At 35.5% G+C, this 24,874-nt stretch overlaps 2 protein-coding genes across 4 annotated transcripts; both read left to right on the forward strand.

The window, feature by feature from the left end:
• The first annotated feature begins 557 nt into the window (after positions 1-557).
• Positions 558-9,649, forward strand: tap1 (transporter 1, ATP-binding cassette, sub-family B (MDR/TAP)). Its single transcript, XM_052579037.1, has 13 exons — positions 558-737; positions 1,246-1,580; positions 1,699-1,894; positions 2,645-2,759; positions 3,141-3,271; positions 3,377-3,582; positions 4,488-4,685; positions 5,111-5,239; positions 5,449-5,637; positions 5,907-6,080; positions 6,391-6,550; positions 7,210-7,346; positions 8,742-9,649. Exons 2-13 carry the CDS (start codon positions 1,254-1,256, stop codon positions 8,970-8,972), a joined length of 2,193 nt encoding a protein of 730 aa, XP_052434997.1. The 5' UTR covers positions 558-737; positions 1,246-1,253; the 3' UTR covers positions 8,973-9,649.
• Positions 9,650-10,441: 792 nt separating this feature from the next.
• Positions 10,442-24,828, forward strand: LOC127975327 (bromodomain-containing protein 2). Of its 3 annotated transcripts, none has more exons than XM_052579290.1 (12): positions 10,442-10,582; positions 12,381-12,687; positions 13,584-13,721; positions 14,300-14,447; positions 14,701-14,876; positions 16,590-17,021; positions 17,486-17,614; positions 18,438-18,689; positions 18,835-19,079; positions 20,655-20,971; positions 22,106-22,234; positions 23,677-24,828. In XM_052579290.1, exons 1-12 carry the CDS (start codon positions 10,551-10,553, stop codon positions 23,805-23,807), a joined length of 2,436 nt encoding a protein of 811 aa, XP_052435250.1. In that variant the 5' UTR covers positions 10,442-10,550; the 3' UTR covers positions 23,808-24,828. The 3 variants fall into 3 exon arrangements, with proteins under 3 accessions (XP_052435250.1, XP_052435248.1, XP_052435249.1); XM_052579288.1 differs by having other exon boundaries at positions 10,443-10,582; positions 18,438-18,701; XM_052579289.1 differs by having other exon boundaries at positions 10,443-10,582; positions 12,384-12,687; positions 18,438-18,701.
• Positions 24,829-24,874: the final 46 nt, after the last annotated feature.

Genomic DNA, 24,874 nt, shown 5'->3' on the forward strand with positions numbered 1-24,874 from the left:
CAATATATATATATATATATAGGCCTATATAGAGAGAGAGAGAGAGAGAGAGAGAGAGAGATTACTCTCTCTCTCTCGCTCTCTCTCTCTATATATTATTACAGTAATTACACTAAATATTTAGGAATATTAATTAGGTCATGCTGACGTTGCTCGGTAACATGTTTAGAGATGTGCACACAACGCGCAGCGAAACGTGTGTAAAGAGACCAGAGACGGGTTCCTAAATGCTGAACTATTTTTAAATAATTTAAAAACACAGCGTCTTAAAACTATGCACTCAATACGCCAGAGCCTTAATAAAACAGCGATATGAGTCGCAGCCGTCAAAGACGCCTATTTACATAAGGGGACAGAGAACAGCGAAAACCGACGTAAAATACGTCCTGTGCGGGATTTGTACAGACGTTCAACGTTATTAATATGTAATAGATGCGCCCTCCTTGATTGGCCAGTTGCCTACCAACGCCTGCCTACCAGCCAATGAGGTAGGACAACGTCGTTACGTAAGTGACTTACGTAATTAATATTCATGAGTGGATGGGGTTTTTCCTTGCAGTTAATACTTTCGGTTTCAGGTGTATAGCCCCTGTGCAGGCTACACGAGCCGCACTCTTATTTATCGTCTTCATTTTCAGTTTTTAAACTATGCTGTATTAAATTAATGTGACGTCGACACTGAAAACATTACATTCTTACATTTTAAAGCAGATTTTCAGTCGTCATCTACTAACAAGGTACGTATTGTCCTTCTTTCTGTCCATTGACGTCAACATACAGTGTTGGACACTCTTTAATCTTATTTTACACAATACTTAAATAATTTTGTACAGTCAATAATTATTCACTAGGTTTTTATGAAATGGAGTAAGCTAATACTTATTAAACATAAATGAAAAATTCTTTTAGAGTGAAAGTGAAAGTTAGTTACACGAAACCAATAGCAAAAAAAAAAAAAAAAAAAAAAAAATACCATTGTCTTACGTTGAACATGGCAACATGATGATAATGACATGTTGTGGTTTAATAAAAGCTGTTTTTTGCACATATTATCCTGGGATGCGTTTCCCAAAATCGTAGTTGCTAACCTGTTAATGGGAAATTGCATTGCAACCAACAAAGTTGCTAACTTAGTTAGCAACTATGGTTTTGGGAAATGCACCCCTGGTTGTTTGTAATAGCCAATGCATTTGTTCTGTGATAATACTCAGATATTAGTTTTAAATGCTGTTTTCTCTTTGCCAGTGCTGGAGATGAAGGATAAGATGGCCATCCCTCTGTTCGCTCTGTTGGCTGTTTGTGTGGACGTGAGTGCCGTGATGTTCATCAGTGCCATTCAGCTCTCCCCGTCCTTCATCAATAACACCTTCATCCTGCTGTGGGCCGGTGGACTGCTCCGAACATGTCTCCTCCTCTTCGTCTCCTTCACTTACCCTGGCAGCCCGGCGTGGATGAAGGGATTCGAGGGGGTGCAGACGGCAGTAATTCACGGTCTTCTCTATCCAGTGTATATTTCTGTCCTCTCGGCTTGCGAGAGATCTACAGTGGAGCTGGTGTGGGGCTGGCACACCTTTCAAGGGGTATGTTGTATTTTAACTCGTTTGGTAGTACAGTCACCTGGAAGAGTACTTTTAAATGTCAGGTGTGAAGATACAGGGCTATTTTGTGTGTGTGCATTAACATCTAAGTATATTTCAGCTCCTGCAGGGCTACGCGGTGTTGGCTTTGTCTCTACTGCTGTGGAAACGCCATGTTCCCACTCTCCTCCCGACAGCCAAAAAGCAGAAAACAGAGCAGAAGGGCCAGGCTTCACTGCAAAGGCTGCTGGGATACATGAAGCCTTATAGAGGACGTTTTGCACTAGTCTTCTTCTTTGTGGTTATTTCTTCATTAGGTAAAAACGTGCTTATGTATTGTGTCATACATATAAATACACTTCTTCTGTTTAATTTTATGAGTCAAAGTTGGATTTGGAAATACTTTTATAGGCCACAGTCCCCCAATATTAAGATTCTTCTTCAAATGACTCCAATTCTAAAATTAAAAAGGCAGCTATATTTTTTTTTTATTGTATAAAGACCCATTTTATATAGAAAAAAATAATATTATAAATACGTCTAAAATATTATTTGGCAAATAATTACTTTCTATTACTATGCTGTTAGATGTACTATTTATTAAATCAGTTTATCAATTTATTTATTATTATAATCTACATTTTCTCTCTTACTGGCCATTAAAAAAATAATTTCACATGACATGTCTGTTATGGCTTTATGATCTGTAAATAATTTCCTTGAAATCTAGCCTACGGTGTCATTTAAAACTATAGTCTGACAAATGAAAGAAAGTTAAATGAGATCTAATGTTACTTTTACTTTCACTTTGGTTACGTCTCGTCGGATAATTGTTCAGTACACAAAATCATCCCAGGTTTGCAAACACAGTAAATGTTTCAGGACTTTTCTGCCACTGTGTTGAACATATTGATTCGTCTCCACAGAGATAAGACATTTTAATGTTTTGATTGCAGAATAATGTGGGCCACTGATCATAAATCTTATATATTTTGTCTGTAAGCATATCAGAAGATATAGACATGAATGAAATTAACATGCACATTTGCATACATATTGTCCTGCAGGTGAAATGGCGATTCCTCATTACACCGGTAAAATGACAGACTGGATCATGAACGAAGATGAACCCGAGGCCTTTAACCATGCTATCACTGTCATGACACTGATGACCATTATGAGGTAAAACCAGAAGAAGGACAATCTTTCACACCACTGTCAGGACACTGCAAAGAAAAAACACATTAAACTGATAGAAAGTGACAGTAAAGACATTTATAATGTTACATGTTACATATAATGTTACATTTATAAAGTTTGCACAAAAACATTAAGCTTTTTACAGCATTAATGATAATAAGAAATGTTTCTTGAGCTGCAAATCAGCATATAGGAAAGTTTTCTGAAGGATCATGAGACTTTGCATTACAGGAATAAATTACACTTTGAAATATATTCAAGTTGAAAACATTCCTTTTAAATTTTTCACAATAATACTGTAAAAGCTTCTCCAATGCATTAAAGAGAAATGCACATCTCAGGATTTCTGCCTGTTTTCTGCAGCGCTGTGTGTGAGTTTGTGTGTGACCTCATCTACAACATCACCATGAGCCGAATACACACGTCCATCCAAGGACTCGTCTTCCAGTCTGTGCTGAAGCAGGAGATTGGGTTCTTCGATAAGGCTTCCACAGGTAAACCTGCAAACATATTCAATAAGTGCTGGATTTTTTGAATACACTGGTGTCTTTTATCATAGAACTGTTGCTATTCTTTAATGCACGCTGTTTCCTGTTCAGGGGACATTGTATCTCGCATCACCACTGACACCAACACCATGAGTGAGTCTCTGAGTGAGAAGCTGAGTCTGCTCATGTGGTACTTCATGCGTGTCATCTTCCTGTTCGGCTCCATGATGCTGCTCTCCACCAGGCTGTCCTTCTTCACCGCACTCGGCCTCCCCATCATCTGGATCATCCCAGAGTTTTCCGGACGGTTTTACCAAGTAAGGTTATTATATATGTAAACAGTGTGAAGAGTTTTAATACACAGTAGTTATTTCTTCCATACAAAATATGTCATTATTTGGTCAAAGCATGATCATTTTCAGTGATAAACTTTCATTTGAATAATAATTGACACTGTTAATATATAACTATGTTAACCACAGATAAATAGGTTAATATTTAAACTAATAGATATCACCATTTTTACTCAGTTGATTATTAATCATAGTATAAGGCAATTATTCTTTGTATTAAAAGTTTTCTGAAATGGTATGTTTAGATTTGAAAAGGGGTATTGTGTAATTAAATATGCCATAATTTACATACATCTAAAGAACAATAAAATAATATTGAATAAGACAGGTTTATAATTTTTATTTCATTTTGTGTAAATAATCCACAGCAGAAATCTTGAGAATATGGAATAATAATAAAGATAAATAAAACTGTAAAGTTCGGTGTATGTAAGTGGCTGAAACTGATTTATGTATGTGGGGAAGGTTTTCTTTTTCATTTTCAGAAAATAGCCTTTTAAGATATGTAATTGAAATTGACTGACGAAATAGAAAATGTAGTAAAAAGGCATTTGTTTTAAATGTTTTCTTTTCAATGGTCTGTAAGAATACTTGTCATGGAAGCAAAAATGAGAAGTGCATGAAAAAACTATGGTTTTATCTGTAGGAAATAAATGTTCTATGGAAAAAATCATGCACCAAAAGACAAAAGAATGTGCATTAAAAATAGGTTATTTTGCTTAATTGTATCGGAGTAAAATAAAATGAAGCAGCTTTTTCCTAAGGTTGGGTATGCAGATGTTTGTAATGATGCTTTCAGATTTGCTGTTGGTTTTTTTTAGTGCATCGAGAGCATTTGTGTTGATGTGTGATAATGTTTTTCCCCATAGAAACTTTCTGTACAAGTGCAACAATCTCTCGCCAAGGCCAATGATGTTGCCACGGAAACCTTTTCTTCCATGAAGACAGTGAGGAGCTTTGCAAACGAGGATGGAGAAACCGAGAGGTACAGGAAGTGCTTAGAGGACACATATGCCCTGAATAAAGTGGAAGCCGCAGCTTATGCTGCCTCAACTTGGACCAACAGTGTAAGTGTTTTAATGCTACACCGATGACCATATTACAAGAGGAGAGAGAAAATAGTAATAACATTTGCCATTGAAGCATATCTTCATTTATAATGTAAATGTTTGTTTGAACCTTTTCGTTTAATTTTTGCATTAAAATGTAAAAAAAATATTAAAAAAAAGCAATATAAGTGAATTTGATGAAAAAAATATTTGACCATTTTCCAAAAATGTATATATTTTTTTTTATTTAAAATGATTCAAAATGTAATATATTTTAATATTATATATTTGGTTATAATGCAACATGTACAATTGACCCAGCGGTGCTCAGTCAAGTTTGATTATTGGACTTTTTGTATTAAAAAACTTCAGAAAACTGCGTTGCATGAATATCCACACTACATTTCTAAGTCAATGTTTGAAATCAAATGTGCATTTTTCAGATGTCCAGTCTGGCTTTGAAAGTCAGTATTCTGTACTATGGAGGGCGGCTTGTGACAGGAAGTGATGTCAGTAGTGGTGATCTGGTGTCCTTTGTGCTGTATGAGCTTCAGTTCACATCAGCCGTGGAGGTAAGACTTCAGATGCTGTCTGTTTGACTGCAGGCATCATGTTAAACAAGTATCACTGTTTAAGCAAACCCCTAACGCTTAGTATTAAACTTTAGGAATGCTCTGCATATACCCCAGACACCCTAACATCGTTGTGGCAAATTTTGCAAGGGAAAACACCACTTTTAGTTTGCTTTTGTGGCTTCAAACCAATGCTTGTTCAATCACAGGTACTGATGTCATACTGGCCGCATGTAAAGAAGGCAGTCGGTGCTTCAGAGAAAATCTTTGAGTATGTGGACCGAAAGCCTGAAACTCCTGATGATGGATCCCTCACTCCTCAAAAGCTGGAAGGACATGTGCAATTCAAAAATATCACATTTGCTTATCCAACACGACAGGACACAGATGTGTTAAAGGTATGTATCGAAAGTCTCTGTAAAAAACTTATATTTCACAAAATAAATGCAAAAATAAGAAATCATGCTTTGATCAAAGAAAAGGAAGTCTGTTTTGCATTGTGACAATGCAACATATTTTTATTACTTTATTGCAATTAAAAATTAACATCTTCGTACTGTAATGGCAAAAATATGTGTATATTAAAATTGTAAAATATTTATACAATATTTATAAATTTTATGTATTATATATTTATATATATTTATGTTTTTGTTGGTCTTTCTAGAACATTTCTCTTGAGCTGAAGCCAGGTCAGATCACAGCTCTAGTGGGTCCATCAGGTTCGGGAAAAACCACTATTGTGAGTTTGCTGGAGAGATTTTACCAGCCTCAGAACGGGGAGATTTTACTGGACAAGAAGCCACTGCTGGACTACAAGGACCAGTATCTACATGAGAAGGTAATCTTATTCTTATCTATATACTCTCGGAGAAAAGGTACAATAGCTGTCTCTGGGGTGGTACCATCTGAAAAGGTACACTTTTTTACCTTATTTATGCCTAAATGATGCATATTAGTACATTATAAAGTACGTATTTGTACCTAAATGGTACATTTTAGGAGTCTTTTGAAAGAGTGCCACCCCAGTGACAGCTTTTGTACCTTTTTTTTCTGAGACTGTTATAATAGCAGCATCTACTGTATATAAATACTTTTCCTTTGTCTGAATTCTTTGTTTGCCGACCTTGTTTAATCTCCACCCTCTTCAGATTAGTGTGGTGTCACAGGAGCCGGTTCTGTTTGCTCGGTCGGTGCGGGAAAACATCAAATATGGCAAAGAAAATGCCTCGGATGAAGAAATGCGTGCTGCTGCCAGGCTGGCCAATGCAGATGACTTCATCAACAGTTTACCTAAAGGATATGACACAGGTGAGTCTTGAAGTCATAGTCCACCCAAAAATTACAATTTGTGGCAAATGTATTCACCCTCAGGTCATCCAAGATGTAGATGGGTTTGTTTCGACATTGGAGCAGATTTGTAGAAATGTAGCATTACAGTACATCACTTGCTCACCAGTGGATCCTTTGCTGTGAATGGGTGCCGTCAGAGTTTTTATTGGTAAACTGGTTGCTTCTGGCCAAAATACAAGTCCATAATTCAAACCAACACTTCATCCACTGAAAAAGTTGATTTCCTGTTGTCCTCTCACATCAAAGTCCTCCCAACATATTTGTTTAGAGCTATTTTGGACAGTTTTTACATGTATGCTTTGTTTTATCTGTGCATATTTCTCTCCTGATTCAGAATTTTTCACTGGAGAAGGCACTATTATGGATAGAGGACTCATATTTTAGTTAGAAGCAACAGTGTAAATGTTAAAAGCATCTTAATTATATATTTCTCTCTTTACAAGTCATTAACTGATGGACTGGAGTGGTGTGAATTTCTTGTGGATTATTGTGATGTTTTTATCAGCTGTTTGGACTCTCATTCTGACGGCACCCATTCACTGCAGAGGATCCTTGGTGAGCATTTCAAGTTGAAAAGTTGTTTGAGAAAGTAACACATGTTGTTTTGTGTTTGTCAGAGGCTGGAGAGAAGGGCGGTCAGGTCTCCGGAGGTCAGAAGCAGCGTATAGCCATCGCCAGAGCTCTGATTCAGAAACCACAGATTCTAGTGCTTGATGATGCTACCAGTTCCCTGGACACTGAGAGTGAACACAGGGTAAGAGGCACACTAATTGCCACCATGAAAACACCTGATGTGTATATTAGGGCTGGGTGATGTATTGAATATTCACGGTACAAGTGCAATAACTTGCATTACACTTAATTATGAATAATCCAGTTACTTTTTATTGGAATAACTTTTTATTTTTAAATTTGTCCATCAAGTTTACTAAAGAGCATATCACTATTAACAAATGTTTGTGATTTACATCTGATTTTAAGTTCAATAGTAATAAGCTTAATTCATTTTTGTGAAACGGTTCAGACTGCCTTAAAATATCCATTCAGAACTCTGTTTAATCAGTAATTTGCATCATATTAAATGCAAATGTTTGTAAAATAAATGTGGGTATATATATATATATATATATATATATATATATATATATATATATATATATAGTCCAAAAATACGTCATGATACGTCATGATGAAGAAAAAAACATATATAGGTCACACTGGACTATGTCGCATTTATTTAGAACCAAGAACCAAGAGAAAACATTACCGTCTCCAGCCTCGAGAGGGCGCTCTGTCTTCAGTGAAGACTACAGGAACACTGAGCAGTATAGAGCGCCCTCTGGCGTCTGTAGACGGTAATGTTTTCTGTTGGTTCATTTATCTTGGTTCATGTCCAATTAATTTTGATAAATAAGTCGCACCTGACTATAAGTCGCAGGACCAGCCAAACTATGAAAATAAGTGCAACTTATAGTCCGGAAAATACAGTTTATATTTGTTGCATCTATTTAGAAAAAATGGCCAGATGGTTCAGATGGTGGTTCCTCATTAAAAAAGGCCATTTAAGAGCAAAAACCTAAATTATAAATGCATTTATACCAAATATCAGCTAAGTTTGAAAAATATTGAAATTGATCTGTTTAATGATGAATTTGCATAATATTGTTAGTGAAATACATGTAAGTATTTTTTTAGTTTTAAGTTTTATTTCTTACAGTTGAAAATATACATTTACATTTATTCATTTAGCAGACGCTTTTATCCAAAGCGACTTGAGGACAGTGGAAGCAATCAAAAACAACAAAAAGAGTAATGATATATAAGTGCTACAATATAACACTGAATCTGTTTATAACTGTTTAATTATTATTTTTGATCATATAAAATAATTAAAACACTTTTTAGCTAAATATATGTGGGTCAACAAGTCTTTTTGAGGTTTTATTTTATAAAACAATTTTACAATTTTACAAATGTCTGCTTGGTTAAAATGATGACTCCTCTGAAGGAATGAAAAAGGCATTTAGGAGCATATTAATAACTATGTATTTATACCAAACATCACCTAAGTTTGAAAAATATGGAGATGCTTTGTGTGTTCTTGGATGTGATTTTCCCTGATCTTATGTTCTCGTGCACTTCTTCTCAGGTGCACAGCGCTCTGAAGGAGCTGAAGAACTGTACGGTGCTGCTCATCTCTCACAGACTGAGCGGCGTGGAAAAGGCAGATAAAATCATCTTCCTTCAAGATGGTAAAGTGGCCGAGGAGGGGAACCATGAAGAACTGAAGGCCAGAAATGGACTCTATGCAGAGTTCGTGAAACAACAGAATACTTCAATCCATCGCAACACAGAAGACGTTACAAACTCTAGCCAGTGATCTAGAACAGCTGCTCTACGTTTAATCTCAGCCAGCACAATTCAGATCACAAATCTATGCATTCTTTTTCCATTAGCACATATTTCTCAGCTTTTCAGTTATGTAAATGCTACTAGTGTTTTTAAATTAGGTGTAAATATCACAAAAAAATGCAAGAAAAGATATGGGTGAAAAATATTTCCAGGTCTCGTACTACATCAAAAGAATAGTATCTGATTGAAATTATTTGTTGCATAAATTATTTTTAATCTATTTTTAGGGAACTGATTTGACTATAATGTGGTTTACTTTTGAGCTTCGCATTTCTCATTTCTCTTGTTCATGTTTCTCATTGGAGAAGAATGAACAGAATGATATACAGTGCCTAACAAGCATAATATGCACAAAAAGTAACTAGTACACACATATTATTTTTCATAGTGTTTGTAATAGTAACCACTGGACATGTATTGTATTTCCCATGTATTATGTAATGCTTAGCATTAAATTACATGGATGTATTTTTATAAATGTATTGCATTTGTTTAAATTATTTAAAAATAGGATTAAAATTAAAATTTGGATTATTTTCTCCATAATTTCCCCTATCATTTCTGGATAAAATATGTCCTGTTCTTGACATTTTTCCTCACCCATATACTGTTAGCCAAGGCTTAATAAATCACTTTCCCAGCAAAGTTCTTCATTCATGTCTTTATTTTTGGGGGTTATGGCATTTGTGTTTTTCTAAGGTTTAAATTGTCATGTAAATAAACATAGTGCTTTGTAACTTACAATAATATGGTATTTTAATAAACATTATTGCTTTACAGATGTTGATTATAGACATTTTATGTGTTTACCCAATAATATTGATAGATGTTTGTCAAAAAAATTATAATTATCTATAAATGAAAATTTTAAGAAAGTCCTAACAATTCACTTTTTTAAAGACTGTCCATAATCTTTTACATTTTGCTGTTCATACTCTTCTAATATTTCTTGGGACCATTGATCATTGAAAAAAATCCTACAGTGCAAGAATAACACACGCTCAAATAGACTTGCAATGTAGCACACATCCATACAAAATAAAAGTTTAAAGTATTTTACAGAAAGAAAAACATTTTATTATTTAAAAGGTTGAAAAAGCTTTCGATATCAGTAGGAATTTAAGGGTTATGGGCCTTAATTAACATGCTAAATAAATTATGTAGTGGTTTGTATCATAAACTTTATAAAAATATTATAAATAACGTTTTTAATTATTAAAAAGATTCGTTTAGTTCCTCACAAATTCATCACTAGATGGAAACCGTGAATCATATATAATAAATTCTCTCAGAGCACATTTGTACATAGGCGGTTCTAGCGCTGCTGAAGGACTTGACCCTAAACCAATAAGAAACCAGCTTCGGAGGAGGGACGAATTCTGATTGGTCAGTGGCGTTCTTATATAAAAACCCTGGAGCGGAAATTGAAAGCGCCATTTGCTTGTTGGACGGCGCTGGGAAGATCAAGCACAAGGAGTTGAATGATAAAAAAAACAGCTGCAAAAACGCAGGATTCCGTGTCGCAAAACAACCCCAATCCATCCGAATGGAGGCGGCCATCAACCCGTCTCTTGACAGGTATTATCGGCGTGCCCTCGGAGCCTATAAACTAATCCTGTGTGGCTATTTAATCACAAAGGATGAGCAAAAGTGAATGAAACGTTAATTTTCCTCCTCAAAATAGGGATGTTACTCGTGTTAAAACAGCCTTACGTCTTTTTAAATGAGTTCCAGCTATTAAAACAACAGAATGCAGCGAGCATCTCTATGTTGTGGGTCTGTACTGCATCATTTTTCAACCGCCATCTTCAGCGTTTAAAGGGCTAACGTTACACTATAACACACATACACACACACACACACACACACACACACACACACACACACACACACACACCATGGTAAAAACTTAATTTTTGATATAAACGGGCATGTAATTATGTTAACTTGATATTCACACGGTTACAGTGTCATCTCGTATCAATAAAACATTGCTTTATTTAGTAACTGTGCTATTTGGGTGCAAACTGTTTACATTGTCGTACAGTTTTAGTGCTCTTTACATGCATCTCAGCGTTTTGCATGGCTTGCATCTGTCTGATGGTGCTTGTGCATGCAGTTGATGTTTGTGTTTGAGCTGTGTTGTTAAATGTGTGTGCAGGGATAGGGAGGGGTTGATGATTCATGTGGCTGCTGTCCTGTGCTGATTGGGCTTGAATGCACTGGACGCTTGTTTACAAACAGAGCAAAGGCGGGACAGACTTACAGTGTTTCTTACAGTGTCTTTTATCATGCATTGATGATATCGTCTTGCTGCTATTGCACAATTTCCCTCATGAGATAAATTGTCTACTGACTGAATGTGTTAGTAATTATTTTCTAAATTGTCTGATCCAGTTCATGTGTTATTATTCATTGTAAACGATTAGTTGACTTGAAATAAGGACAGTGATATTGGAAGAATAAGAATCGAATGATAAACAAATCAGTAGTGTTCAATATTGAATGTTATTGTTTTTCCGTAAAGCTAGCATGGAGTTAAATAAGGATTATTATTTTAATTGTTGTGATATGATGCAGTATTACTCATGCATTTTAATACATTTTGGACAATGTTCTTGAGTTTCAAACATAAATGCCTGCATTTGACAACATTTGTGCTGACCATGTTATAAAACTGTTGTTAAAACTGTTGGTATATTTTCACTCAAACTTAAAAATATTGCTATTTATTTCTTACATGTTTATTTTATCCGTGTGTATATAACCAGTTGCATCTATAATCAAAGGTTTGTGGTCAGTATTTTATTTATTTTTTTATAAATTAATATTTGTAATCAGCAAGTAAATGAACGCGCCAAATTTAGCGAAATTGACAGTAGATAGGTACCATCATAATGTGACATTAAAGATTTGTTTTAAATGATGTTTTTTAAATCACATGAATAACTTAAAAAAAATCTACATTCTTCAAAATATTAAATTTGTAATTTTAAAATGTAATAAAAAAGAAAACAGTTTTGATATATATTGTAACAATATTTAAACATTCTACTCTTTACTCTATTTTTTATCAAATAGAGGCAGTTTATTGTTGGCATGTAAAAAATATGGAGATTATTTTATTATACACAATACATAATATGTAATAGCTTTTGAAACTGACATGAAGTTTATCACTACTGGTATATACCATTAAAATTGCCAAATATTTGATTATTAATTCACTTAGCCGATATGTCAGTCTGGTTGTAGATTATGCATGTTTTATGTATCTAATGTAGATTACACGGTTTGTGCAGACACAAAACAATGCAATATCTGTATATCTCAACACTAAATTACATCTTTTGTGTTTTGTTGATGACTCCTGCAGCAGCTCTGTGGGAGTAGGGCTGTCTGTCTTGGGTGGGATGGAGCAGAGTTCGGGCAAGCGTATTCGGAAACCCTCGCTGCTCTTTGAGGGCTTTGAGAGCCCGTCTCTGCCCCATGTGCCTCCGCCCCACGTGCCTCTTCCCGGACCCCCTCCGCCCCAGCAGCCCCCGGTGACAGACCCCAGCCGACTGGGACGCTCCACCAATCAGCTGCAGTTCCTCCACAAGGTCTTGGTGAAAGCGTTGTGGCGCCATCATTTCGCATGGCCCTTCCATGAACCTGTGGACGCGGTCCGACTCAACTTACCTGTGAGTGAACGCTTACTTCCTGAGAATAACTGTACGCTTGATTGACTTGATGCACTTTGTTATAGTCACACACCACTGACGAACTGCTCTTGATTGTAATGTAAAAACATAATTTTTCTGTTAAGCTGCTTTGCAATGATGTGTTGAATGAAAAGTGCATGCAAAATGAATTGTCATTGTCAAGTCAATCAAATGTTTTGATTTCGCTTATTTTTTCTCTAGAAAGACAAACATAAGTAGTAGTTATGAAAGCCTAAATATTAAATGTCATGGATGTATAATTACTGAGTAATCCACTATTTTATAGAGTGTCAATTTTCACCTGAAATTCTTTTTGGAGACAAATTACAGGGGGGTCAAAATTATTTTAGAAAGACGGCAGAAATGTTATGTTATTTTTACAGAGAGATTGATATGTCTATTGTAAAACCTGTTGACTTCAGCAGTCTTGGTTGTATTATATGCCAATGGCTACAGTTCAAAAATGGAAAAAATGCACTTTTCAAGTTTTCTTTTACAAAGTTTGCCCACCAGTAACTCAAGAAGTATTAAAGATATCAAAACCCCCTTTTAGACGCTGGGTCTTAGTTAACTTTTCTTTTAGTATCTTAGTTTGTAACGCCCTGTGTGGTTCAATTGCAGTGATATTGGGATCTAAATATGACTCCAAGAGTAAATTTGTAACTTTCACAACCTTCAACCTTTGCTTTTATTTTTTCTTTGGTATTGCATTAATGCACAAAGACTTTCCAGTTGGAAGTCTAAAGCATGTTGTTGTTGTCTTGTGACAGAGCATCTCATATTACCAGTAATCTACAAACCTTGATCTTGCCTATTATATTCTTATGCACAGATAATATGATCTCCAATGACACTATTTCCTGTTTTGCCTTCAGGACTACCATAAGATCATCAAACAGCCGATGGACATGGGCTCAATCAAGAAACGACTGGAGAATAACTACTACCGCAGCGCCAGCGAATGCTTGCACGACTTCAATACCATGTTCACCAACTGCTACATCTACAATAAGGTGTGCTCCTTTGGCATTTCCTAATGGTTAGAGCACAAACATAGTCATTTCATATAATTCCTGTGTTATTAAGCACAAAAATTAAATGTGAGAGATTTAAATGGTTGTAGGTGACATATAAAGAACATGCATCATTTAGAAATATGATGTTTAAACAGATGTCAGAACCATGCATGTATTCATATTTATATTTCTAATGCTACAAAATATTACATAAATAATACATGCTGTTCTTTTGAAATTACTATAAATAGTTTCCACAAAAAATATGAAACTGCGTTTTCAACATTTATAATAATCGGAAATGTTTCTTGAGCAGCATATTAGAATGAAGGATCATGTGACACTGAAGACTGGATTAATGATGCTGAAACTACATTCAGATTTACTTTTTTTTATTATTATAATAATATTTTACAACTTTACTGTATTTTGATCAAATAAATGCAGCCTTGGCGAGCATACCGATTTCCAAAACCTCCAAAACCTAACTTTTGAATGGTAGTGTACATTTACATAGCAACTGTTGGGGCTGTTCAGGTTTACTACAGAAGTGTATAATGTGAATTGTCTTTCAGCCTACAGACGACATTGTGCTGATGGCACAGTCTCTGGAGAAGGTCTTCTTACAGAAGGTTGCCCAGATGCCCCAGGAAGAGATCGAGTTGCCTCCTCCTACCCCTAAAGGCAGAGGAGCAAAAACAATCAAAGGACGTAGAGGCAAAGGTGAGTTACACAGTCATATAGGCTTTAGTGTCACATTTCAAGTCAAGTCTGCTTTATTGTCAAATCTTTCACATGTACAGTACATACATACAGAGAATCGAAATTGCATTACTCTCAGACTCAAATCTAGATAATTTGTAGCTAATTCTGGCCAAGAACCACCTATTCAGACTGGAAGATCTCACCTAACTGTCATGTAAAGCGATCAGAACCAGTTCGCCACTTTTGTAAAAAATATGTTTATATCCACCAGGAGGAGGAAGTGTTACATCTGCGCACCAGGTGCCTGCCGTGTCCCAGTCAGCGTACTCTCCTTCCTCACCCGACACTCCAGATTCCCAGTTTTCCACCCCACCACAGACCCTACTGAGCAACAGCGGCCCTCCTCCATCGCTGATGACCCCACCACCCACCCAACCCACTGCAAAGGTACATACACACTCGATTCAGAGCATCACTCTTACATGGCTGAGCCTGACGCTGGGCATTCATCATCATCTGGCTCACCTGGAGTTACTTGTTGATCTATTATATTATATTATATTATATTATATTATATTATATTATATTATATTATATCATATCATATCATATCATATCATATCATATTATATTATATTATATTTTTTTTTCTTTGTATATTTAATATATATATTTAATATATATTTTTGTATATATATATATATATATATATATATATATATATATATATATATATATATATATATATATATATATATATATAATTATTTTTTTACACACACAAATAATTAAATATATGCACTTATTTGCTTGTTTTTTCTGTTCAGTTTTTTTCTGAATGAAATGAATATTTTTGTTTATCAAGAATGCATTGAATTGCTCAAAAGAAAAGTTTTAAAAAGAAGTGGTTTCAAATAAATGCTGTTCTTTTAAATAAATAAAATAAAAAAGCACAAACTATCATAATTTCTACAGAAATATTACAACCATAATCAATAACGGTTTTCAACATGTATAATTATAAAAAAAACTTGTTTCCTGAGCACTAAATCAACATATTTATCAGCATATATAGGATTTCTGAAGGATCATGTAACTCTGAAGACTGGAGTAATGCTGCTTAAAAGCTTAACATTTAGCTTTGAATCACAGGAAAATATGACATTTGAAATTATATTCAAGAAAAAACATATGTACAGAATGTACATCAGTAATCGTAACTGGAAAGAGTTTGACTGGAAAACAAAAACTACGTTTTTTAGAATACCATTGATGATATCAAAACGTGTTAGCAGTCCAGAAACAGAAATGTTGGAGAAAATAGAAGATCACACTCACATTTTGGGAATGTCTGAAAATATCTACATTTTGGCGAGGGGTAAAGGTTGAGATTAGGAAAATTTTACTCACCTGTTTTTATAGCCTGAAGGGATATACCCCAGGATTTGTGTAAAAACCAGAGGTATATACTGTATATAATCTAATTAAGTGCAAGAAAAACCAAAACAGTTAACTGGATGAAGCCACACCCTCCAAAAAAGGAACCTTGATTTATTCCCCGTTGTATTATTTGACAAGTTTGTATGTGTTTACTTTCTGCTCCTCTTATTTGTATTTTTTTTTCTTTGAGTCACTGCTGCTGTCAAGGAATGTTTTAATTCATTGTTTGTAATTTGCTTTAATGTATAAAAGTAAAGAAAAAAAGAAAAACGCATTCAAATAGAAAATGGTTATCTTAAATTAAAATAAAAGATTTCACAGTATTACTGTTTTTACTGTATTTTTTATCAAAAAAAAAATCACAATGTTGGGTGTTGTATATGTAATAAATAATTATGTATTGTGTATATAATATGAATTTGATGTGTTATATATTTCTATTTATTTAATGAATTAACTAGTTTAATTAACATATATATATGATCAGTATTTAATGCACTTGCATATTATACTGCACTTAGTCTATGCTACTTGTGGGCACTACTCCAAGTCTTCTGAAGCTTTTTGGTAGAAATGTGTGCGGAGCAGACTGAAATTTAATGAATTATTCACTATAAAATGTTGCCTTCTTCAAACATTTCCAGCTAGTGGTAGGTTCAGTTGACTATGTAGTTATAACTACCTCTAACTGAAAGCCTTATGTCTCTGTCCTCTCTGCAGAAGAAGGGAGTGAAGCGTAAAGCCGACACCACCACTCCCACCACACTCGGCTTCCCCGTGAAGGGAGGCATGGGGAAAGGTCACGGATCGGCCGGAGAGATGCCCCACTCGCTCTCCTCAGTGCCCGTGGATTGTTCACCCAGCATGGGTGTGAATGAGCCCACAAACCTCCAGCCCGTCTTGGGGCGACCGCTGTCTCGTCGTCCAATCAAACCTCCCCGTAAGGACCTGCCCGACTCAGTGAGGCCCCATCAGCGGCGGGGAAAACTAAGCAAGCAGCTTCGCTACTGCAGCGGCGTCCTTAAAGAACTGCTGTGCAAAAAACACGCAGCGTATGCCTGGCCCTTCTACAAACCTGTGGACATATCAACACTGGGCCTGCACGACTACCACGACATCATCAAACACCCCATGGACCTCAGCACCATCAAGGTGACTCACATGAACTACACACACAGTACTGGTGCTGTTTGGATGGTCATGTATTCATGGTTCTGCTGCAGTTTTATGACTCTGGAAAAGTCCTCTGCACAATCTGACTTTGCTGCAGCCTGGAATTGAACTACTGGTTTGGTCTGGCCAGAGGAGACCTGGTTCCCCAACTGAGCCTGGTTTCTCCCAGGTTTCTTTTCTCCATTATGTCACCGATGGAGTTTTGGCTTGCTTAGTTAGGGAAATTTAACATCCAGCAACATCGTCGACTTGATTGCAAAGATAATATTTAAACTAAACTAAGCTGGATGATGACATCACTGACACACTATTTTTCTTATTTTAAACTGTAACGTTGCTTTGACACAATCTGTATTTTTAAAAGCACTTTATAAATAAAGGTGACTTGACTTGACACTAAAGTAATCTGAGGTAAAACTGTGCCTGTGCTTTGTGTTCTTCAGAGGAAGATGGATGAGCGTGAGTACAGAGACGCCCAGCAGTTTAGCGCTGATGTCAGACTCATGTTCTCTAACTGCTACAAGTACAACCCACCTGATCATGACGTGGTTGCCATGGCACGAAAACTGCAGGTACATGAACTCAACTGCATCTGCTGTTTTATATAAACATACACCTATATAGAAATGCTTAATTCTGCTTAAATTTAAATAATAATAAAAAAAGTAATGTGTTTTTTTTAATGTCAGTTATTTTTATTATCCTTTTTTTATCGTATACTATATATTTATCAGTATTACTATCTATTTGCGTGTAGCTGTTACTTTCTTTGACCTTATCTATGTTGCATGTAAAATTTAAATATGTAATGTAAAATTAGGGGTGTTTCTGAAGCCGAATTACATATTCGGAATGGCACGGATAATGACTTCAAAAATGCAATTGTTGCATACGGCTATGAATTAATAAGCGTTTATTGATAAAAAAAAAAAAAAATACAATTTAATGTCTTTTCATTTACAATAGCATGAACCACAAGTAGTGAGTATTTTTTTTTTTTAATTCGACTAGTAGAAATCAGTAGTTGTGCACCCTAATATATATATATATATATATATATATATATATATACAATTTAAAATGTTTTTTTATTTTTTTTATTTTTTATAATTAAGAATAATTAAGAATTTTAACATTTTAAGATTCTGGATAATATCAGTTAGTTTTACGTTTTAAATTTTAAATAATTTTAATAAAATAAAATAAAAATTTACTGGAAAAAAATATTATGATATTAGCTGCCTAGTCAAATAATTGTAAAATAAATTTAAATAAAGCCAAATCTATAAATAAAAAAAGATATACAGTAATTAGATAATAAAAATATTTGTATTGTATTTTTTCTTTTTTTTCGAAGTGTCATTCTACAGATGTAATATTTTTCACTTTCCACAGGACGTGTTTGAGTTCCGCTTCGCGAAGATGCCTGACGAGGTTTCAGAGGAGGAATTGTCTCCAATTCCATTAGGTCGGAATATGGGCATGCTGGGAATGCACCACTCCTCCTCTTCATCCTCCTCTTCCTCGTCCTCTTCCTCCTCGTCGGAGAGCGAGCCGAGCAGCGACAGCGAGCCGAGCAGCGACAGCAGCCCGAGCTCAGACAGCGAGGAGGAGAGAGCTCAACGCCTGGCCCAGCTGCAGGACCAGGTGTGTACTCAGGTACACAGACCTTCCTGTTACTCCCTACTTCATACATGAACACAAAATCAAAGACCCTTTTTCTTTGATAAATCTCTCTAGTCTTACTGTGCACGATTCATCCATTCACACATAGAATATGCCTGTGTTTTAGCTCAGAGCGGTACATGAGCAGCTGGCAGCCCTCTCCTCCGGCCCGATTGTCAAACCCAAAAGGAAACGAGAGAAAAAGAAAGACAAGAAGAAGAAAAAGAAGCCAGAGAAACGCAGAGGAAGTCGAAGTGTGATGAGTGATGAGCGGGACAAGCCTGCCAAACTGCCTAAAAGCAAATCCAGCCGTGCTTCACTGTCATCCACACAGAGCAAGAAAGGCCCCGCGAACAAAAGCAGCAAGAACAAGTTCGTATTTTTCACTTCACTTGTTCTTGTTGGGAGTGGAGTAGCTAATATAAGCCCTAAAGAACTTAGCCAAACTAGTGTTGTAACTAAACTAAGAATAAAATCAAAATAAATCTGAAATACAATACAAAAATAGATATTCGATGAAAAAAAAATAAATCTAAGAAATGAGAAATGTTGCCTCGTCAACTAACTGAAATAAGTTTAAGTACAAAATTTATTAAAACTGATACAAAAATAAAGTTGTATAGAAATTAGGGGTGTCCATGGTTAACCGGTTAACCGATTAACCGTTAAAAATCGTGTAACCGAGTGAAACATTTTGCTCGGTTAAGTGACGTCAATGGCGTGCATTGAATTTAGTTGTAATACATTTTTGCACCACCAGAGACCGCCAGAGCGCTCCCAGACATTTGTAATGTCCACAAGAAGAAGTCATTTTTCTAATATGAAGCGGGCTAATACGAGTGACGGGGCAAAATGCAAGTATTGCAATACAGTGCTTAGATATACTTCAAGTACAACCTCGTTGTTGTAATCTCAACAGCCAACACCCGGGCATCATTAGGCCGGTCAGGACACACTGGATGCGTGGCGATGGGCGAAAGCATCTCAGCTGCGTGGCGTGTCTGTTTTTAATTCGGTTCCCATGTTAACAGGTTAGAGCTTGCCGACTGCCTGCGTGAGACGCGCGGCTCAGGCGCGGCTCGACGCGTGCATGCTAGAAATAGAACCGACGCCTTGTTGGAAGCGTTTCCAGGCAAAGTATAATAGGAAAATATGTTTATATGTCATTTTGTACAAAAATACATATTAATTCATGACATTTTGATATTTGAAAGTCTATAGGTTGACATAAATTCAGATATAAATGTAATTTAAATAAATAAATAAATAATTATCGATTTTCAAATATTGTACGTGTCAAACATAGTCATAGTCATAGCCTTAGCGAGGCGGCCGCGGAGTCTGCTTGTTACCTTTTGCCTTATACATTTTAGGCTTATTCTCAAATTCAGATTGTGTTAATGGGCGGCATTATTAGGCAGTTTTAATAGGACAATTTGACCGGAGAGATTACATTTTGTCGGACATTCCTTTTTTTTTCGGCCAATGTCCGGAAATTACTATGGTTATGGTTACTATGGCACACTATGGTTAACCGACTATTAACCGCTAAGGGCCTCGGTTAACGGTTAATGAAAAACTTGAGAACGTGCAGCCCTAATAGAAATATTTAAAATAAAATAAATTTCAAATATATTAAAATATACAAATTTTAATACAATGTACCATTGTCTATGCATTTCATTTTCTAAACTATCATTTATCTGAAACAAAAAATATTTTAGCCAAATATTATAAACAACCAGTTTTTCACTCTGATTCTGACCTATTCAGTTTGGGAGTTGTTGGATTAATTCAGTAGACTGATTCAACACAATAACCTGAGATGTTGAAGTACCATAGAAGCATTTAGTTAAGATCTATATAAGATATCTTCACTTTAACCAGTAGCTTCACCCTCCCTCTGTTCAGCATTGCAAGTCTCTCTTATTTGATTTACTCTGGCAGGAACACAAAGAAATCATCCTCACCTTGTTTTGCGGCGGCTGCTGCCGTCTCCTTACCGCACTACGACTCGGAGGAGGAAGAGGACGGTCTTCCCATGAGTTACGATGACAAGCGGCAGCTCAGTCTGGACATCAACAAGCTGCCCGGGGAGAAACTGGGCCGCGTGGTGCACATCATCCAGTCACGGGAGCCCTCGCTGCACGACACCAACCCCGAGGAGATCGAAATCGATTTTGAAACGCTGAAGCCGTCCACGCTGCGTGAGCTGAAGCGATATGTGATGACAGTTCTGCGCAAGAAGCCCCACAATCCGTACGGTGAGCAGAGAGTTAATGCTATAACCTATGACATCCCAGTCAGATGAGAATGCTGGAAAATATCTACATGTCATGGCGACACACACACACATGTTTGTTTTTGTGAAAAGTGGGTTCATCCCATAGGCGTAATGGTTTTTATACTGTACAAACTGTATATTCTATCGCACTTCACTAACCCTACACCTAAACCTAACCCTCACAGGAAACTTTGTGCATTTTTACTTTCTCAAAAAAACCTCATTCTGTATGATTTATAAAAGTTTTGAAAAATGGGGACATGGGTTATGTCCTCATAAGTCACCCTCTCCTTGTAATACCTGTGTCATACCCATCTCATTATACAGAGTTGTGTCCTGATATGTCACAAAAACATGCCCACACACACACACACACACATTTTATATATTTACAATTTATTTGTAATTAAGTAAATATAATGCAAAGTAAATATACTTTTAATTTACGTTTTACTTTATTTTTGCTGTCAAACGATTAATTAAGATTTATTGCATACAAAAAAAGGTTTTTGTTTGCATAAAATGTGTGTTCTGTGTATTTATTATGTTTATGTAACATATATTATAATACACACACATATAGAGCATATATTCTGAAGATATTTACATGTATTTGTATGTCTACATTTATATGCAAATAATCTAAACTGTTTAATTGTTTAAATACATTTTTTTTCTGAAATGTGTGCGTATTTATACAGAATAAATATACTCCGCACACATAGATGTATTATGTAAACAAAAATGGTTTTGGATGCGATTAATCATGATTAATCGTTTAACAGTGCTAATATATACATAATAGTGTACAATATGGCATCGACCATCAAAAAAAAAATTATGATAAATAAATTCTTAATTTGCTGCTTATTAATAGTTAGTAAGGTAGTTGTTAGGTTTAGGTATTGGGTAAGATTAGGGATGTAGAATAAGGCGTTAATATGTTCTTAATTAGCACTAATACATGGCTAATATTCTAGTAATATGCATTCTAATAAACAACTAATACTGTAGGTGTTACCTATTCTAAAGTGTTACCTAAATCAACAGTAGTTATAATGCATGTTTTAGCTAGAATTATTTCAAGTGTAATCTAGATCTGTCCTGTGTGCAGTGGTGAAGAAGGGAGGAGGTGGGAAGAGCCGAGAGGAACTGGCTCTGGAGAAGAAGAGGGAACTGGAGAGGAGGTTACAGGATGTGAGCGGACAGCTGAACTCTGTCAAGAAACCCCAGAAACCTAAAGGTAGGGCTGAGAGCACTCTTCAGATTGCTCTATTATGTCTCTGTGTTCAGGACTCAACAATGAGTCTGGTCTGATGGCCCGAGGCTGGTGTAAGGCCAGTGTTGCCTTTATGGGATCCATTTATATTGTGTATAGAGCTGATGCTGAACAAGCACACAACCACAGAGCGAGCACAGGTGAAAACAGTACAGATGAGATCTTATGCTCAGTAACTATTAGAAAGAAGGGGGGAATGCAACAGACATGCTGCAAGATACTCAGGGCTGCATGATTAATCAAAATAAAACCAAAATCGTGATGATTATGGTTTTGTGATTATGGTGTTTTTCAACAGCTGAGAGCGGCTTGGTTTCTAGTTAATGCCACGCCATACAAACGTGCAATTTGGGAACGAAACATGCAGCAACCATATTTCTCTGTAATGAGAAGTGCTTCTAAACCAGCTGTCGTCAACAAAAGAAAAGGCTTTAAGGGCGTCCTGTGGTTTTACAACAAAACAAAAAAGCTTGATGGTTTAACGTTTGAAAATGAAAAAATTTAGACCGCGATAAATATAAGTATTGTAATGCTACAGCTGTATTGTAACATAAATTATAAATTTTTATTATTATTAAGTACATTAAAACAATGAATATTTTAATTGTATTAAAAATAAGAAATAGTGAAAAATAATTATTACTATTATTAAACAAATTATTAGGAAAAATGTATTTTAATAGTATTAAGAAAGAAATAGTACAAAATATTTATTACTATTATTAAATAACTTATTTGGAAAAATATAATATTTTAATTGTATTAAAAATGAGAAACTACATTAAAGAAAATATTAAAAGTATTTATTATTATTAAATACTTTTTAATACTTTTTTTGTTAATTGTATCGCAGTAGTCATATTTCTTGGTTTAATTATTTATTTTAAACCAGTTTTAGAAGTTATTTGCTAATAACAACAACAAAAATAATAAGTAATTATTATAGTCATATTGATATAGACCTGTTTTCAAATCACTTTTTAAATCATAGTTGTTGTTTTGTTTTTTTTAATTGCTGTTAAATTTTGTTCTTTCCCAAATCATGTAGCCTTACAAATGCTCCAGTATAATACTGAATATTGAAGTAATATTAAATTACTCTCAAGTGCAGACAGATTGTATACATCCGGTAAGGATTTATATAAAATTCTAGCAAAAAAAAAAGCTAGGTTTTCATCTCTTGTATTCTTAACCCTTTATGAAAAGTATTTAACCTTTTGAGAACAAGTTATTTGTTTGTAGTCATTTTAAAAATACAAAACCTACTTCCAGTCTTCAAAAATATCTGCCATTGTTGTCTTTTATCTGGCCAACCATCCCAACCAAGACTGTTGAGCCCTGCTGAGTGACACCCGCAAAACCAGTTTCCTTCATGAGTGTAAACCGGTTTGGTTTTTATCTTCCAGTGGAGAAGCCCAGCGGCTCGGAGCCTCAGGCCATGGCGTCACGTCTCAGCGCCAGCAGCTCCAGCTCAGACTCTTCCTCATCGTCCTCCTCCTCATCCTCATCTGACACCAGTGAAGATGACTCCAGGTGAAGAGGACTCTGGGAAGGCACAGGAAGCGGGCTCTCTGGGGCGCATTCACAGTGCCTCCTGAATCCAGGAACTCTGTTTACTTCAGTGTAAAAAATGTATATACTATCATTTTTTTTCTTTTATAAAGAAGACTTTTACCAAGATGCCCATAATGGGAAAGAGTGTGTAATCATAACTACTTTTCTTTGTTGACTGAATAGCTTATTGTTTTGTTTTGCATCCATTTTGACCATTTAGTTAAGTCTTGAAACATTTCTTGCTTCTTTTTGCATTGCTTTAAAGATCAGGACTAGTATTTAAATCAACCAAAACTTGTATGAAGGACCTTCAAAGGGGAAATTAGAGAATGAAAATTAAGAACTACTTTGCATTTGCATCTGCTTTCAAACGTTTAGGCTTCCATGCTGTGATGCACTGGACTGTTTTGGGATTTGTTATGTACGTATGATATCATTCTGAATAGTTCAGTAACTTTCCATGTGGCTTCGCAATATGCTCTCTAGTTTCATTTTGCTATTGCGTTGATCTGTAAGAAATGGATTTGACTGAATCCATGTTTAATGACACTTTTTGTCATAAATCTTTCTGATTAGGCATCTGTTAAAATTGTAGTGATCATATGCATTGAAAATATCAGCCATAATAACGCCTCACCGGACTGGAGGAGATTTAATGAGCATACATAGAGAAACGCTGCTAGATTGAGTGGTTTGAATTAGTTATTTAAGTTGAATGTTAACTTGAGAGATCTGGTTGTAGATGAGACTAAAGGAATCACATTTAAGCAATAGACTGTCATTTATTTCTTGTATATAGAGTCCATAATACCATGCTGCGTTCTCGGTTGTATTTATTTGCATTGCTCTAACCTCTCTCTTTTCGTGAAAATTCTTTTTTGAATATGTAAGACACATGGCAGACTTAATACTCCATATCTGCAGTATTATAAAGAGTTTATGCGCTCTGGATTATACGTTGGTTTTTATTTGGATGGAAATACAAATACAACAAGTGAATGGTGTGAAGTGGTGTTTCAATGTTTTATTTCATATTTTATTTCTTGGTTT

The sequence above is a fragment of the Carassius gibelio genome, chromosome B16 (assembly GCF_023724105.1).
Source record: "Carassius gibelio isolate Cgi1373 ecotype wild population from Czech Republic chromosome B16, carGib1.2-hapl.c, whole genome shotgun sequence".
Lineage (NCBI taxonomy): Eukaryota > Metazoa > Chordata > Actinopteri > Cypriniformes > Cyprinidae > Carassius > Carassius gibelio.